Source organism: Lepeophtheirus salmonis, chromosome 13, assembly GCF_016086655.4.
Source record: "Lepeophtheirus salmonis chromosome 13, UVic_Lsal_1.4, whole genome shotgun sequence".
Classification (NCBI taxonomy): Eukaryota; Metazoa; Arthropoda; class Copepoda; order Siphonostomatoida; family Caligidae; genus Lepeophtheirus; species Lepeophtheirus salmonis.
In genome coordinates this window covers 6,365,072-6,383,962 of record NC_052143.2, presented here as the reverse complement: position 1 = coordinate 6,383,962, position 18,891 = coordinate 6,365,072, and the positions used below count along the sequence as shown (strand labels likewise).

Here is an 18,891-nt window from a genome sequence, read left to right as displayed (position 1 = left end):
GAGGACCACTAACCTCTTCTACTCCCACGACATCACTTTCTGAGATCGCAACACCTGGCCCTCCAACTCACCGACCTCAATCCGTGTGATTACTACTGGTAGGGGAAGTTGGAGAGGGAGGTGTGTAAGGTCAGTCACAAGAGCATCGCGGCCCTGAAGGGCTCCATTACGAGGGAGTGGAATGCTGTCGATCGAAGTGATCAGGGTATACAAATCCTTTAGGGGCAGGATGGAGAAGATGGTGGCTGCTGAGGGAGGACATGTTGAATAAATTTATTGTTTAATATCATGTCTAACTTTTTCATATTAACAAATACACGCCAAATTCCATTTTTATAAAGCAGGTTGAATTTTAAGATAGTTCCAATTTATCGTGGACACCCTGTATGGCGGCCACATTATATTTTCTAAGAAGGCTAGGTTGTTACCTTAGAAGATCTGAGTAATTTTTGCAGTGTGAGAGGGAGTCCATCTTTCTGAAAGACAACATAGCCGTGAGGGAAATTTGCCTAGACCCAGGAGAGCAGATTTTCCTTTAAAACGTTGATTTACATATTGATGATCTTGGCATGGGCCCGTAGACCTGACCACCTCCGTTGGAGTATGACCCGCAAGCAGAAGAGTTGATGCCTTAGGCCTTGATTACCTTGCTGTAATGACATTTCCCTTCCGATATAAAAAATTCAAAAAGCAACAGGTGCTTGAGATACATGGTTACCTATACATGTATGGGACATTCTAATTTCCTCATACAAAACCTCTCAAATTAATATAGTAAAATTGTGTAAGTTTCAAGCTTTCAACTTGCAAATATTGACTAAAAGGAAGATAAACATTGGCAGAAACTACTTTAATAAGGAACGATATTAAATATTCACAGTAAAAAGAACATCAAATAAAACATATTGTGTATTTTCTTTCATTCTAGAAGACCTTTTCATATCTTTTATTTTGTTTTAACTTTGACGTATTTAAGTTCTGGCCTCAAAATTGTTTTATTAATCTAGAATATGTTTGTAAAGATGTAATTTAAATACATCTCTTACTAAAGTTATCATCATTATTTAATAAAGATTCAAAATATTGAATTAGCATTCACCAACTTATAAAAATATTTCAAATTACTTATATTAACAAAATAATCCCTATATTTTTAAATTACTTGTCCCAATATTTTTGTTTATACAGATAACTTTAACCCCTCTTTTTAGAAAAATAAAAATGTTTATTTTTATAACTGATTCCCCTGGAGTTTTTCAATAGCAGTACTTCAATACTTTATAAATATTAGTTTGTCTCAAGAGGTTGATTGAATAAAAATGATACGAAATTTGAAATCAATATTTTTAAATGTGGAACACATATCCAAATATAATTAGTGGAGTTCATAAAAATTACCTTTATATCCTCTTAAAGGTTTCCCTAAAAAATATGTAGATAAATTATGTTATAGCATATAAATTTCCAAGGATTATATAATTTTGATTACCTTTATAATTGACAATCTGATCTTGAAAATAAATAAAGAAATGAAATTATTCAATTTTATTTTAAGTAACACTTTAATAGTTTATAATTAAAAAAAAAACAGACTAAATTTGTTAAACAAATGTTGGACTTTTACCTGTGTCTTTCACGACAATGTTATTGATCCTTTCTATTTTTCTATTGGTTCGAGGTATCTTCTTTACATCTAAAAATACAACAAAGAAGTCTCTTGATTGAATTTCTTAATCAACCTGAAAATACCTTTAACACTCTCAGAGGTACATCCATGAGCGGCCTCAAAGATACCTACTACTAAAACCAGGGCAAGGGATGTAATTTTGAAATTCATGATTTATCTGTTGTGTCCTTAAAGTCTTGTTTGATTATGAATGGATAGAGGAGTAGAAGGTATTTTATTTGTCAAGTTATAAGGGCGATACTTTTTAAAGTTGAAAGCAAAAATTTATTATATGATTTATAATCAGTCCCTTTAATGTTACTTCAAAGATATATGATACGTCCTTTCAAGTTATGATGGCCCCAGAAAGCATTAAGTATATGTACTTTTTCAAACGTGTCGATTTAAAAGAAAAACGTATCGAAAGTATTGGTTCTGAGTTTGAGGTTTCTCTCTCTCTTTGAAGAAAGAGAGAGATTTGGAAATATTGACGACTTCCTAGTCACTGATGATATTTAAAATTTGAGTATTATTAGTTATTTTTGTTATTAACAAATTATGATTATTAAGTGATAATTTTACTTTTTAGTATATTAGGTTAAGTAAAAAGTTCTGAGGGTTTTTCGACAGATGTTTTTATTAAACATAACATCAAAAAAGCTCTAAGTATACTTAAAAATTAAGTGTACACTTAAAAAAAGTTCATTTACAGTTTTTTGAAGCCAGTTGTTCGTTACAGCGTTCCAAAATGAAAGTAAAATAAGAGAAATTTCCCTACATTCTTCAGTATCAATAGGACTATGTTAAAATGCAGAGCCGGAAGCCAAAAAAAGAAGTTGCTGTTTAGGGGCCTTATACTTTATTGAATGCAATAGCAAAGCAGGGGTTCCAACTATTCCGTTATGATTATATAGATTGGACAATCATTGAAAATGTACATAAATAATGGAAATCTTAGAGTTGGACCAGCATGTGGCCACATATTCCATTAACAAGGAACTGAATATTACCCAGAAAAAAAGTATGGAACATTTTCATAAGGCTGGTCTTAACAAGAATCTGGATGTATGAGTGCCGCACGAATTGACGCAAAAGAACCTTTTAGATCGAATTGATGTGTGCGACTTTTAGCTGACATGTAACGAAATCAATCAATTTTTGAACGCATATAGTGACTCGCGATGAAAAATAGGTAATATGGATGTTGAAGATGAGGCACGCTCTGCTCTGGTGGGTCAACCATCGAAAATTTCGATAAAATAATGGAAATGCCTTCAAAATGGACAAATGTTCCAACAAATGGTGCGTATTTTGTCCTAATCGGATAATCCTCCCTTTGTTATTTTTATTGTCAAAATAAAGCGAAAAAACGCTTTATAAATTTGTACTTCACATATTATTTTTTTTATGTCTTTGGCGCTGTTTGGCCACTCACGTGGTACAAAGATTATATATGCTCACAGTCAGAGGTCATGTTAGCATTAAAACATTAAACACACATAACCGACAATAACTTCAGAGCATATTCAGGCACAGAGCTCAAATAGGCAGTATTAAATTAAGGTTTAATAAATTTGTTTCATATAGTCTAGAATCCATGGTCATGATTAAACGTCCAAGTCACAGAAAAGGTCAAATACCCAAAATCAAGCATCCCCTTTGGACAAATGGAGATACAGAGCTCAAATCATTTCTTTGTGACACACTATACAAAACCATATGTCACACATATTAAAGTATGCATGCGATAAACATTAAGTTTCACTAGAAGTGATGCTATGATTAATCCGTATAACAGAATCGGGTATTTTGTCTATAATTAGACTTAGCATCAAGAAAATAAGATGTAATTTTTGATTCTCATATTCAGGTTCTTCTGTAATATTATTTATAGTCTGTATTTAACTATTTATTACTTATCTAAATTATGAAAAATTTCTATCGAGATACAGGAAACTTATTTCTTTAGTCTAATAACACAGATTAACTTAGAATTTTCTTCAGAAATACTCTTTAGTTTATCTTACAGCGTTTTAAACCTGATTTTAAATCTGTTTTTATATTTCTTCTAGCGCATACGGTTTTTATGGTGAAGCTAATTTTGTTTTTTATCAGTTCGCTTATTTATTTATGGTACATCAATAAATTTGATAAAGCCTCCTTATTTTATAATGATGTTATTTTTTGGTAAGAAATGGATATACGAGTCTTAAAATTTGTATAATTGTGCTCAGGCCAGTCAACATGCCTCGACATTGAAAAAAATCATCCAGGCTGGCTTTAGTTATGCCGCCAGTTCATAACTAAAGCCATCGGCGAAGTAGAAAAGTATACATTTATACATTGGTTGACATTTAGGACCATGTATAATAGGAACCAAAAATTGATCAATTACGTTATTTAAAAATGTTGAAACATTATTTAATAGTGCTTTTTTGGACCTAAGATTACTACCATGCTCATACTTAATCTGAGATCAATCCCTTTGGGGCTCCGAAAAATTTCTATTTTACATGTTTACATGCATCCTTTTGAATTTGGTTGATCTAACACTACATTTTTAGCAATAAAAAAGGAATGGGGATGTTTACATCTATTTCATACACGACCATACCATAGTACAGTGATTTTCAAAAGGTGTGCTGTTAGACATTTGATAGAAAATAACGAATGTACATTGTAATTGAATATTTTGCAACATATAATAATTTTTATTTAAAGTATCCTCAACATATTAATTATTATATTCATAATCATAAAAAAGAATTGTAACAATTTTTGGAAAAAATAGACAATACACGACCCCTTAGAGAGAATAAAGAAACGAACGACAAAATGAATGCCGTTCATTTGTGTTCCCCCCCTCTTTCATTCGTTCAAAAATTAACGCATATTATTGAATTCTATTCATTTTTTTGTCAATACCCAAGCTTGAAGAAGAGCATAAACGGACTATGAAATTTATATTAGGGATGGCAAGAGTTTGATATTTGTTATTTGTCAAACTGTATTTATTTATATACTAAGTACATAAAATATTAATAAAATACATCTTGAATGTCAAGGGGGCCCCCCCTTAACCTCAACTCTCTGCCTCTGCATAGAAATGTTTAATGCTTAGGAAATACCATTTTCAAAAATCAAAAGAATATAAGATTTTTTTTTTTACTTCGTTGTTTAATTACTAAGCATTCATCCGCTATTTTGAGGCATTGAATGGGCTTATTTATTTTCATGATTCCCATAAAAATTTTAACTTTGCCTTTTTTAAATATCGAACATTTTAATTAACATAACTTTTTTTAAATGCGTAATCTGATATAGCATTTTCGTAATTGCGATTTCTTTAATGTGACCCAAATTCCACACTCAATTAAAATAGAGTGTTTGCAAAAAAAAAACACGACCTATTAAATATTTTTGCAAATCTTTTTATTGTATATCATACAGCTACCTAATAATTAATTTATTTGGCATGACTTTTCTTAAATTTAGTCATAAAATAATGAAAAGCTACCTAGTTACTCCAGTTTCAAATATAAGTAATATTTCAATTTACAGAGTAAATTGAAAGAAGATTATAAATGTCAAAAGGGACTTGTTGGACAATGTCAGTGAAATTTTGTTTCACCTTTTCCTCAAGAGCAAAAAGAACCAGGAAAATATGTGAGAAAATTGAGTTAAAATAAGATAATTTTCCCTAGGGATGTGAAAAAAGCACATAAAAACACTCTTAAAAGCAAGGTATAGGAAATTTTTGATTTTTTGAGGATTGTCATGGTTATTTCCTGAGTTTATTAGGGATAGAGCACATTATCTGGTCAATAGATTTACATTGCACATGTTTTGACAGTATTTTTGGTATAATTTAAAGACTAATTTATTTACTTTGCTATTAGAAAGTTACAATATATACATTATATTGGAGATGTATAAAATAAGGAAACAGCTTTTTCAAGTTTGCAATCTAAACAGGCTATTTTATTTCCCGCAGATGTTTGCATCATTATTTAATTCTTGTGCTCATGAAAGACAAAGAGGTGCAATGAGGGATCGCTCAGGAGTTATAAGTGAAAGTAGTTCTTTTTTGGCTTGGAGTAGAATTGGAGATCGATATCAGAGTAATTACAGCATATAGTTCCTGAATATTTTTGGAATAGGATTTCGGTTTATTTCCTTCCCTCGCATATCCTTGCAGCTAATTTAATCAAACGCAATGAAAGCTAAGCTGATCCCCTCCCAAAGATTCTTCAAATTATCAGGATAACCACGTTCATTTTACAATTTTGTATCACATTATAGTAACGTGTGATGGGCTTACATGAATTGTAAGAAAAGTGACTTGAAGATAAAAGAACAAAATAATAACATATTCCCTCCCGGATCAGTTATTATTTCAAGACTCTAACATCCTCAAATAATATTTATTGTCGTTTTTGTGTTATTAGTAGAGGCAGCAATTTAAGTATTCATTTCATATCTTTAGTGTATATCAATTTCATTAATAACTTAACATTTATTAAAGATCAGTTATTCTTTCTTATAAAAACTTCAAATAAAAGATGATATCTTTACAAATATATGTTCCACTCATAAAGAAACACAATTGTCAGTACCCTTAGGAGTAGATCCGTGAAACGGCAGCATTTCTAAGGGTTTATTAATTGAAATAAATTATTATATGATTAATTTCATTGTTGCCAATGGCTGAGTAGATACATACATATTACAATGCGCAGCAATAACGGCCTATTTGCCTGTAAATTTATATGTTTTTTCACCATCCCTAGACACATTGGTATTTGTATGTTTCTTTTAACCCTTCATTATGGATGTAAAAAATAAATAAAGGATTTGGCTTCTTGGCCATTGCTTTGAAACAAATTATACTCGCGAATCAATCCACCATTTTTGATACATTTTTGGTTAAATATACTATAACAAATGACCTGAAAGAGTTGAATATATCCAGAAAATAACTAACTCATTCATTAAAAACCTTAAACGAGACTGGAAGGCCTCATAGTTATTGTCTATGTATAATAAAACATCTTGAGCTATGAACGATTTATTAATAAAAGGGACGGTTTATTTATTGATATATGTATAGAGAAAAAGCAGAGAAATAGAACTGTCATAGTTTTGTTGAAGGACCTGTGATGATTCAAATAAATGATAAATTAAAACATCAAAGGGTATAAGACGTGAAGTCAGTTTGTCTTAGCATGCTAACTTGGGTTTATTGCCAATGAATAATAATAACATCCAAGCTCTCAAAAAGTGGAAGAAAATGAGAAGAAGAAAAATTAAAGATTTTTGTTCAGTAGCTTTTAAGAAAAAAAAAGTCCTGGAGATGGTTAACTTATGATGGATCAACGGATGCATATTTCGAATAAAGTTTGAGTTCCATGCATTAAAGAAAGGTGTTTTACATTTGCATTCTGTTGACAGTAGAGACATCCGGATTCACTACATACAAATTTTTAATAAAACATGTCCTCATTGACACGTAGATAATTATAGGAGATATGTTAGAAGTGATGTGGATAAGAGGTTGTGTGCTTAGGAAGTGCAAGTAATTGTTAGGATTGTGCAAAGAGTAGATGAGAAGAAACAAAACGGAAATTATTAATAATAGTATTAACTATAAAAAATTTGTTGACAATGTCACGTATTAATCACAATATGAGGTTTATTTTAGTTGTAGGACAAGAGATAAGTAATATTTGGGGTTAGGTTTTGATTCCTTCATTATAAATGAATATGCACATATACTAAGATAATTAATAATATAAGTAATTGAAATTGACATTCGATATATATGTATGTATAAGTGTAAAATACACAATTTATTCTGCATCCAGCTTTGATAGAACGCTTCTAAATTCCTCTAAACTTATTTTTCCATTTCCTTCCGTATCACATGACTTGAAAATTCGATCTGCTTGCTCCTTTTCGACGGTTTTCATCATCTGAAAGAAATTAAATAATTAATTAATATAGTCATGTGATCAAATCCGTCATAGTTATTAATATATTCAACGGGGCTTAAGCGTTGTTTACCATAATTAATTTGTAAAAAAAGCTACAGAGAGTTGCACCGTCTTGTAGCAAAATAATACAACTCCCTGAATGGTATTATTATCTAATACATACTATATATAGGTGTATGTTACTCACATAGAGGGCGCAGTGAAATTTCTTTTCAAAATTTACCTTTTTTTTAAACAAGTAGCTACAGTCTGTTTCGGTTCCTTCGAGATTTAAGGTTTACAAAGGTGGCTTATACTCAGGGTTAAGAGTTGTGGTTTTGCTAGTTATTATCTTATACATTTTGTTGTATTTTTTTGACGTGTTTACAATAGTAGAAGTAAACGAGGAAGCTTTAATTAGTTGAGGTTAATAAAATTCCAATTTGGAATTAGAATTTGCTAATTTTGGAATTTACTTTTAGGGTGTAATCACGATATAATTTCATTAAAAAGATAGCTTCAAGATTGAGAGTGTATTTTAAGGTTTATTAGCACATATATTGTGGATAATATATTTTCCTATTCAGAACCTGTACAGGGCCCGATCTGATTGTCCTCTCTACTTATTCTAAATGAAAGTTTTTGTAATGAAAATGTCGATTTTAACCAAGATCTAGTAGATGTGCCGGGCAATATCAGGTTCTATAAAAGGAATAAACTTCGGATTGAGTCGGTTTATATTTTTTTTTACTCGAACTAAGCTTTAAATCTCCATTAACATAATAATTTAAGTCGTCGATTGGTCAACTTGTGCCTCTTCAGGGGATGTCAACAAGATCCAAAAATTAAAAAATTCTGAAAAAAATTTCAAAAGTAAATAGGTATTCACAAAAAAATTGAAAAAATTTATAACTGTTCTCAAGAAATTAAATTAATTGGTAATAAATTTCAAAATTTAAATTTCATATGTTATTTATTTATTTTTTTTTAAATTAGTTTTTTTGGAAAAAAATTCAAAATCTATAGTTATTCAATTTGAAAAAAAAATTGATATATTAAATTTATTGGAAAGCAATTTCAAAAATTAAATAACAAATATTAAATTTTTGTAAAAAAAATTCAAAAATCTATAGCTATTCGCAAAAAATTAATTAAATATTAAATTTTTTGCTCTGCTGCATAATTTGGCCGAATGACCTCTTTTTAAGAAAATAAATCTTTAAAAAAAATTTTTACCCCTATTCTCTCGTAAAATTTTTCATCCTGAACAAAAAAAATCTAGCAAAAACCAAATTATCCTTCATTTGGAGGGGGAGGGCTATAACCCCTCCAGCCCACCCCATACGTAGGCCCCTACTCTTTTAAGTATTCTGTGTGATGATCTATTTAACCCAAATTATTTATCATTAAGCAATGAAGTCATCCCTCCTGTGAAATAAAGAACAGTACAACAGCTGATAAAATGATCTAAATGTATCCCTATTTGTTCATTTTGGACCTTTTTACTTTCTTTTTTTGGTGGAAAGGTTGAGAGAAACAATACAGATCACTGTCCCTTTTCACTACAAAGTATGATCTTGTACTTGTATTTAGGGATTCTATTGAAATCAGAGATATTTTTTGTGGAGTCCTTCCAGATATTTTGTCTACTAAAACCTACCTAAACCTTATATCGTGTGCGGAAAACTGCCCTAGAGAAAATTGCCTGCGAAGATTGCTCGGGAGAAAATTGCCCACGGAAGATTGCCTAGGAGAAAATTGCCCGTATTTTGTTCAAACTTCATATGAATAATAACGCATTATAAATTAATTTAAATTAATTATTCATTTACTCACAGGATTAGATAATTTATTTCCAACAGAAATCAGTCACATAAGTTCTAACCTTTCCAAAAAGCAAAAAAAAGTAATTCATACTTGAGTTTACTCATTACAAAATTAAAGAAAATACAATTATTGATATGACTATTGAAATATGTACGCATATTTTTATTTTCATGTAACGTTGCATCCATAAGAAAAATATTTCAATGGCGTAAAAATATAGAAAAGATGCAGTTTTCAATTTGCAAACCGTGGGCTTAACTATTTTTTAGTATTAGAGGGTTTCCTTTGATGTTGTATTGGCGGTTGTTTTTTTAATTCAACGGTACACTCCAGTACTCTTGTGCAACACAAAGCCATAAAGTACTTTCTTTTTTTTTTTTTTTTTTTGTATTAAAGGAGCATATTGTATATCTTGAATGAATTGTCAGTGGTTTTTAAGGATCCAGGGGTACCCCTAAGTATCCCACGCAACACGAGGGCTTGGAACTACTTTTTGGTAGTGGAGGGTATTGGTGGTGGTTTTTAGGTATGCCACACTACCCCAGGGCCTTTCCAAGGGTTGAAGTTATTCAACCTTATTTATTTGGGTCTAAGGTGTTTATTTCTCTCCCTTCTTACCAATACTCTCGAACAATTTCTTAGAGGATTGGATTGAATTTAAAAAATTGCAAGGAAATTGTATTGCAATAATATTTCTCACACATGCAGGTACTCACTGAGGGCATGGAACAAATAAATTTGTTTAGATATTTGTCATAAATAATATATAGCGAATTTTTAATGTGTTTTATTCATCATGAAGTTTGAACAAAATAAGGGCAATTTTCCTCCAGAGCAATCTTCCAGGAGGAATTTTACCAAGGGAAGTTTTCCTTGTGCTGAATAAATGTATATACTATAACTCCTAAATGATGAACATATTTACCCTCGTTGGAGAATCTATCAAAAACATTCTTTAGGTTGGGTTTTTTTCAGGAATTGCTTTTGACAGGGGAAAGACATTTTTCATGAAAGGATTTTTTTTTCCTTTTTGCCAACAATGGAGAATATAAGTCTTTCTCATTATTAATGATGTATGAAAAAGACGTGATTGATAGTATATATTCACGTATATATGTACCTATATTCCTCCTTACAGAACCTCAAATAAGTTTCTCATTCATATTTATCCATAGACAAATTAAATATAAGTATATTTGGGACTGACATAATATTATATACGACCACAAAAGAAAATTCTATTAAATGAGGTAGATAAGTCCTCAGATGGTGACTAAAACATAATATAGATATGTCAATGTAAAAATATTTCATAATTTAGAATTATATTTCCAGACAAAGTAATACAGTCTATAGAGATTTAATTAAAAGTTGATACTAAAATAAATGTTTTCAAAAAAGCCTGCTGAAGAATATTTTATCTTCTAAAACAAGGTCGTTTAAAAAAAATGGGACTACAATTTTTTAAATTATATTTTCAAATATGCTTATCCCTAACAAGACTGAGATTTAAGCCACGCGTAATTCAATTTGGATAAGACCCCAAAATATCTCAGGCCGACCCTTTCTAAATGTCCGATAAGGCTCTCCAACAAAATTCATCTTATTAGTGTAAGATAGAGGAAAATATCTGATTGGATCTATTAATTACAAGCGAAAAAGTTAACAAATATATTTGAAAGATGCTAATTAATGATGGATTCATGTTTCAAATAGGAATGTACCGATACCAAATTATCAACCAATTCTGATACCATCATTATGGGCAGTTCCTCTATATATAAAGGAATTATCTGGCAGGAAATCATAAAAAAGTAAGACTGACAAAAAAATTCCGGTCGGAATCTTGAGGTCAGAACAGTAAAATTTATATTTTTTTCATAGCAAAAAAATTCAGTCAGAAAAGTGATTGTTTTTTTTGCCAGTATTGGTTTTCCATGATGTCCAGACATAGGGCTATAAATTGATACAGATGTTGTACATGTATCTTATGGTTCAAAAAATCCACTCAGAGGCTATTTTCAGAGGGGTCTGGAGACCAGACCCAGGGTGGGGTCAGACTGACAAGAAGAATTCCATGTTCTGGGTGAGATAAGTAATTATAGAGGGGGAAACCTTCTGTACCTTATGGAGTGAAATCTTCCGTGGCAGGATCCCAGACTATATTTATTTAAGTCTAAAAATGAAAAGAGATCTGTCTCCTCTTTGGGTTACAACTTTATTCTACCATATAAGTAACCTTCAATCATTGGTGATAGAGGTGTTCATCAAATAAAGGATATTCGAATACAGGTCTTTCAAAATATATTCCATACGATCCAGAAATATGGAATTTTTTATTTGAATAATCCAATTTAAAAAATATTAGTAACCTCGACAGTTCCTTGTTGTTATTTACTAAAAAAAAATGAGGATACGAAATTATTCAATTTTTGTTCGGCAAAGCTATTGAGTTTACGATATTTAATTTTTTTGTTTTTTTATTAGTAATTTAATATCTCTTCCTGGTACTCTCATAAGCAATATAGTCTACTTTTACAGGATATACACCATTTAAGACTGCTTATTTCATGCTTTGAAATACTTTCTGAGTATCACAATATATTGGTATCTAAACCATTTACAATAATCTATCTATATAATAAATTAAAAAATGGTCTTTCTAATACATATATTGACTATTGATCTCAAACGTCTTATTTGTTAATATCTAATACTCTTGATGAAATATAATTTTTAAAATATATAAATAAAATAAAAATGTTTTAAATAGTTTCAAAGTATCACAAAATCATATATATTTTTTTTGTGGAGCTACTCTCTATTATAAGTTGAATTGACTAGCATTAATTACAATAGTCTTTAGGTTTTTAGTTAAGACATGTTACACATAATAACACAACTCGCATAAGAAGTTAAACTTTACTACGTATATCATTATTTTTTCTAATGAAATCCTCATGAGTTTTGAACAAACAAATCAAAAGTTGGTATTTGTTCTTAGCTTCAATCCCAAAGGGACTTACAAATTTTTGTAGGTTTCATATATGTATACCTATTATAAAACAAAATAAAATCAAGCAAACAAAATGTCATTAAAATATGGTAGGGGGGGGGGGAGTTAAGCCCCCTTCGTGTTTGCAATAAACAACACGAATACCCTGGAGTTGTAAATACATTAGTTGTTGAGTCGAAAATAAATTGCACACTTCCATTGAAAAGAAAGAAAATATATGTATTTAAGGTCACAATCAAAGGGAAACCAATTATTACACTATTATAAAACCTGTAGGTTATAAATTGTACCTCTTCTGAGGTCATATAATTCAGTTAGAAGGGCCCTAAGGTAGTTCAAGATACTACATAGTTAATATTAATTTATCTACTAACCTCATCAAACTCCTCTCGACATAAAAATCCATCCTTGTTCCGATCATACTTACGAAAGGCATACTCTACTTTGTCCATTTTCTCATTTGAAGACGATCCCTTGCTCTCCTATATGATTAACAAATAATAAAGGACCTCATGAATATAAAAGTCATAATAATAAATATTTACATACAACGCACAAAAAAACAATTTGAGGTTTGAAAGAAAAACATGATATTGACGAAACCTTGGGATTAAATCAATTATTCAAAAGCTAATCCTTACTCTTGTTGTGGAAAAAAGTAGGGAAAAATAATGATAGTCTTGTTCAAATATATTTCTATTGTAGTTATGTGTATGTACCTTTAGCAAATTGTACACATATTATTACCCCAAAAAAGGTAATAGAAAAAACTCTTGTTTGAGTAAAAAAAGACTACACTTGAAGAAGGACTTATTAAATACATACAAACATATAAAAATATTGTACAAAGCTATGCGTAAATAAAAAGATTATTCCCCCTGTCAAAATACTTATTAACATAACTTACATATAATATAAAACTAAGTAATGCTTTGGTATTGTATTTTGCAAAAGGTATTTTTTATAAAGATTGTGTGTCTGTCAAGCACTACAAAAGTAACTCCCCCAAAGACGATTTCCCTTTAACATGGGAGTCCACTATGTATTTTCTTATTAGCCCAATTTTTCTTGTATCTTAGTAGGGATCCGAATGTGGATTGGTTGATCTTAAGGTATCCTTTGTTATGCTACGAACGGGTCCCTTCTACTGCCAAAGAATAGTTCTGCAGTTTAGGAATAATTGTTTACCTACCGACTAATTATTAGAATTGTTATCTTTTTGGTGGAAAGATTGTTCAAGATATAATTGAGAGTCCAATTGTTCTCAAAACAACTTATATGGAGAATAGGAACACAAAACTTGGAGTAGCATTTAATTACAAAGGTTCATTAAGCAGCCAAACGACCGCTTAAACAAAAAAAAAGTATTGTTTTTATCGCACGTCTCTAAGTGTAAAAAATGTCGGAGAAACAAAAAAAAAAGGCAACGTGTGCCATATCCTCCGCACCGGTGTTAGTACCAAGACGGCTACAGAGACCTTTGACATCACCATCCAGACTCCCTACAACATCAAGAAGCTCATTATATCCTCATACAACCAAGAAGAACCCTAAATTCTACAGTGACGATATGGCTGACTTCAGGCCTACTTCCTTGTGGCCCTCCTCTGGCCCTGACCTCAATCACCTGGACTCTTCAGGTTAGAGCGTCTTGGAGATTAATGTCTGACGTACCTCTCATTTCAAAATTTAAACTCACTACGAGCTACCATTATGCCAGCGTGGTACACCAAGGACACGACCTTCATCGTCAAAAGCAGCCAATCTGTTCTCTGGCGTGTCGAGGCTGTTATTCCTTGTAAAGGATGACATAATCAATAAAAAAAATAGATCTTATAGATTGCCGATGAAAAAATAAAAAGATTTTATTTATGTTAAACTTATTTATGTTCAAATTCTAAACTACAACGATTTACTTTAGATTATATATATATAATAGGTAAATTTTTATTAAATACTATATATAATATTTCTATATACAATCTTATTATATTTCTGTCCATTTGATGTAAATTTAATCAAATCTGCACGCACCCCTTTTGACCATTTGAAAATACTGATTTTGGTAAATATAAAGCATTTTTTTTCAAATTTTTGATACATACTAAGATTAACTTGCTCATTCTCCTGCTAATTCCCTGTTTTAATTCGTATTTAATATACGTTCTCCCTTTTTCTGTTGTTACAATAATTCGTTTTTTGGATTTTTATTTTTATTGTGCATTTTCAAATCGACATCCCATACCTTAAAAAAAAACTTTGAGGAGACTGGGGGAATTGATCTTGTTTTATTTTTTTAAAAAACTCAACTTATTTAAGAAAATCAAACTTGTCCTCTAGAGCCTAGGAATCTGGTCTGATAAGAATTAATCATTTCTTTACGTACGTAACTTAAAACTTTTTGAACAACATATAGTTTATGTTGAAAGTCTGTATTTGTCTCCGTTTTTGAAATAAATGCGTTTTTATCATTGTTTGTCTGAGGGGGACATGCATCCCACACATATGGATTATTTTAATAATATGTAAGATATCACAAATTGATTTGGAGCTGTTTTTACTTGATTTTATAAAAATCATTGTAATTTTAGTCGTGCTTTACCCAGCTTTGGATCCTTATTCTTTATATATATTTTTTTTGTTAGCTGTCGATTTGTCTAGTTACTATTGATTCGAAGATTCGAAGTGACGTTGTCATTATGGGACTATTCTTCCGAACTTAGACGGATTAAAAAGCTCAAAATCAATTGGTAGTTTGCCTAGTCTTCCTTACAATTTCAGTTGGATATTGAATATTGATTTATTATAAAAATTGTAAATAAATCTCTACTATCCAAAAAAAAAGTAATAGTCCAACATTTGAAAAAATGACGTATTGACTTACTACCTTATAATTTTGAGCTTTTTACTTACCTTTTTGGATAAAGGTCAAAGAGATGCAATAGAGAAACTTCATGTCAAGTACACACACTCTCAACATCCTCACCGATTTTAATAATTTTTTAAATAACCTATATCAACATCTCTATATCTGAAATATTAAACTTAAGTGAGCACAAAGACCCGTGTTGGAGTCCTTCAAAATTTGGCCCTCTACGAAGGATACTCGAACTTCAGTGGGACATAACTCTGCTCCAACTCAACTGATTTCAAAAATGTCTGAGCAGAGTTATGTCCCAATGAGGTTCAAACCTCCAAAGCGAGCCCTCGTGCTCGCATAAGTCTAAATTTTAAGAGAAAGTGTTCTTATATTGGGATAAACACCCTTATAAAAATTATCAAAACAGGTGATGACCAAGTCAAACAAATTCCAAAAAGTGTAGACAGTCCCAACTGGTATGTGGTCATGGATCATATGTTATTTCTCATTGAGCAAATGATTTAATGAGACAACCCCAAGTAGTTTTCAACAATGTACATAATGGTTTCTACTGCATAATTATATCTTTTACAGTATTTCGTTAACGCAATTACAAAAATATTAATTGACTCAATTATTATTATTTTTATGTATGTTTAATTGTAAAGAATCAAACCCTCTTTAATCACATGAAAAGTTAGGTGTTTATAAAACATATTACCACTCCTCTAAATAATGTTTATAATCAAATGCTTTAATGAAGAAATGAAGAAAAAAAATAGATTTATTTCAGATTTGTAGAGATAAGGAGTTCCTTGTGCAACTTTGTGCAATACGGAATATTTGTAGAGAAAATGTAATAAATCAAAGTATTGTAAAATCAATGAACCGTTCAAAAAAGAATTGTATTTGAAATGTTGGGAAAGCATTGCAATCCCCCCTTTTACTCGTAGTAATGAAATCCATCAGTAACTCCCCCCCTTTCTTATCCAGACGGAGTTACACTGATTAGGTTTGCAAGTGCAAATTAACTAGTGCAAATGATAGTATTACAATAAATAAGTATTTTGACATCTAATTTTAAAAACTCAATTAAAAAATCTTACATTTTATATTTAAATATATTTGAATAACTAAATACATTCTTTTTAAATATGAAAGGATAAAAGTTAGAATTAATGGATACTGTTTCAAGTAGCCATTATCAATAAAGTGTCATGACAATATCCCAGCGGGGTAAGTATGACTGCATTGCTTAGCATATTACTTGAACCTTTACCACAAAAATATATTTGATTTCACAAAAAAAAAAAATCAAGGAACAAGCAAAATTATCATGGATGGTTATCTTAAAAGAAAGCCCCCTCCCCAAGAACTGAACATGATTGACTGTCAAATAGAGCCTCAGCCTACTTCATATGAGCCTTTGTCCACCAGCTCTGAGTTAGCAGCAAAGGTCGCTAGAGTAGATACTAATCAGTCTAAAAAGAGGACTTACAACGTCAATTACAAATTATTATAAATAGGATATTCACATATAGGCTATCTAATGAAAATATTTAATCATATGTTAAAACGAGGTGCCTAGAGATTTTATGCACTTTTAAAAGGTACCCTATATAAATTAAAAAGTTTGAAAACGTCGTTTTAAGGTATGGTTAATTAAATATGCTGACTAATTCTTTGTCAAATAAATTTGAAGTTATTTTTCTTAGATAATTAATCGACTTTTTTGTATGTAGGTTAGTTGCTCATACAATGTTGAATTTATGTTCTTACGTATTATAAATATGAGAAATAGATATAAAATAATAAGAGATAAATTAGAAATAAAGAAGTTTTATGATGGATATAACTTTTTATATAGGAAATAATGGCAGTAATAAATATATTAATAGTTGTTTCTTTTTAAATCATGTTCAAACCCATTCTGAATTTTCAGAGATTTAAGAAATAAATGAGTCAGAGGGGTTCCGCAGGTTGATATATTTTAATTCTTTTTTTCGGGGGAGGGGTTTTTCAATTTTTTTGAAAAAAAAATTGAAAAATTAAATTTTGTAGTAAGAATTAAAAAATTCTTAATTTGGGGGGTGAGGCTACAGCCCTCCCCATGTGGATACCCCTGATGAATGCTTAATTATAGTTCTAGTAAAACTTGAATTTCGAACACTTCATTTTTAATCAATTACATACAATTTAACTGGGCATTTGTTGGTATACGTTATTAATAAATGCAGGATATTAATAGATTTTGTAGTTAGTTGTTCAAAATTGATGTATTTATCCAAAACATAGGTTGACGTCGAACCAAATGCTATTTATTTATCTATAGAACAGACTGAGGACACATTTTGATCGATATTTAAGTTTCATGCTTCTTTACCCAGTACGGAAGGACATTATCATCACGAACATCATACATCATTTTTCACATTACTTGGGTGCATAATAATCTTTTTGCATTTATTGATGACGAATGTATTCGCCTTGTACAGGGTTCGGAAGCAAAACGTGGACTGAATGACTAATTTTAGAAAAATGTCAAAATATTTATTATTTGATAAATAATTTTGAAAATTTTTTTAACAAAACTTTGAAACACGATCTTTGTAAACGTGTTCACTCAATATGGCCGCCCTCAAGCAATCACAGCTTACACATAGCGGTGGAAAGCCTTACAGGAGTTGATGATGAACTTATCGGACAAGTTGTTCTACTCCTTCACAATGGCGGCCTTCAAGGAGTAAGTCTCCCACCCTAAAGTGCCCACACAGCAAAGTCCGACGGGCTCAAATCCAGCAAAGATGATGGCCACATGTCCTTGGTCCAAAAATCAGCCATTTTGTAGTCGCAGAACTTCTGGTATTTCGCTGATGTGTGTTAGGGTACGCCAAATTGGGTTCACCCATAGTTGCCCTCTGGGTAGGTGGCTTTGAGACATGTCAGCATGGTGAACCTCAGCACCTTGTAGTAGGCCTCCTGGCCTATTTTCACCCCAGCCTTAAAGAAAAAGGAAGGCATCTGCTTGCTGTCGAACGCGACGACTCTCAGGACCACTGTTTGGGCTGAATGTTTTGTACAAAACGCCCCTTTGACCTCCTCTGGCGATCCCCCAAGCAAACAGTCGTTTCGACGGTTGTAGACCTGGTCCACGGTGAAAATCTACTCGTCAGAGAAAATTTTACCTGTGGATCCATTTGTCTTGATCCACACACAGACTTTCTTGCACCTCTGCAGTCTCATTTCCTTTAGAGTGTCCGTCAACAGGTGTTGTTGGGTCCTTGTGTAAGAGGACAACCCCAAGTCCTCCTTCAAAGCCCTCCTGATTGTCCCCTCGTCCGCGTCAAACTCGTTAGGGAGGCGATTCATGGATTTTGTGGGGTCCTCCTTGATCTTCTTCTTCAGTTCCACAGAAACTCAGAATCCCTTTTCAAGTTATGTCCCCCACTTACGTCTTTGCTTGAAAGGTCTTTTCTATCCTTTTTCATCTTGGCCACCTTGAGCATGAAGCTCCTGGAAAACTTCACAATGTCCATAATCTCTGACACCT

General features: G+C 31.4%; 1 protein-coding gene and 1 long non-coding RNA gene across 2 annotated transcripts in view; both read right to left on the bottom strand.

The window, feature by feature from the left end:
* Positions 1–1,378: 1,378 nt before the first annotated feature.
* LOC139907119 (uncharacterized) lies at positions 1,379–1,907 on the bottom strand. Its single transcript, XR_011783446.1, has 4 exons — positions 1,750–1,907; positions 1,625–1,693; positions 1,490–1,510; positions 1,379–1,422 (listed from the first exon to the last, which is right to left on the bottom strand). It is a non-coding gene; the product is annotated as an uncharacterized lncRNA (long non-coding RNA).
* Positions 1,908–6,733: 4,826 nt separating this feature from the next.
* The window catches only part of LOC121128496 (calcineurin subunit B type 1), a 35,404-nt gene continuing 23,246 nt past the window's right edge, over positions 6,734–18,891 (bottom strand). Inside the window, exons 3-4 of the mRNA XM_040724082.2 lie at positions 12,856–12,963; positions 6,734–7,638 (exon numbers count right to left, since the gene is read on the bottom strand). Coding sequence (XP_040580016.1) covers positions 7,516–7,638; positions 12,856–12,963 — 231 coding nt within the window. The 3' untranslated portion in view covers positions 6,734–7,515. The remainder of the gene's footprint in view (positions 7,639–12,855; positions 12,964–18,891) is intronic.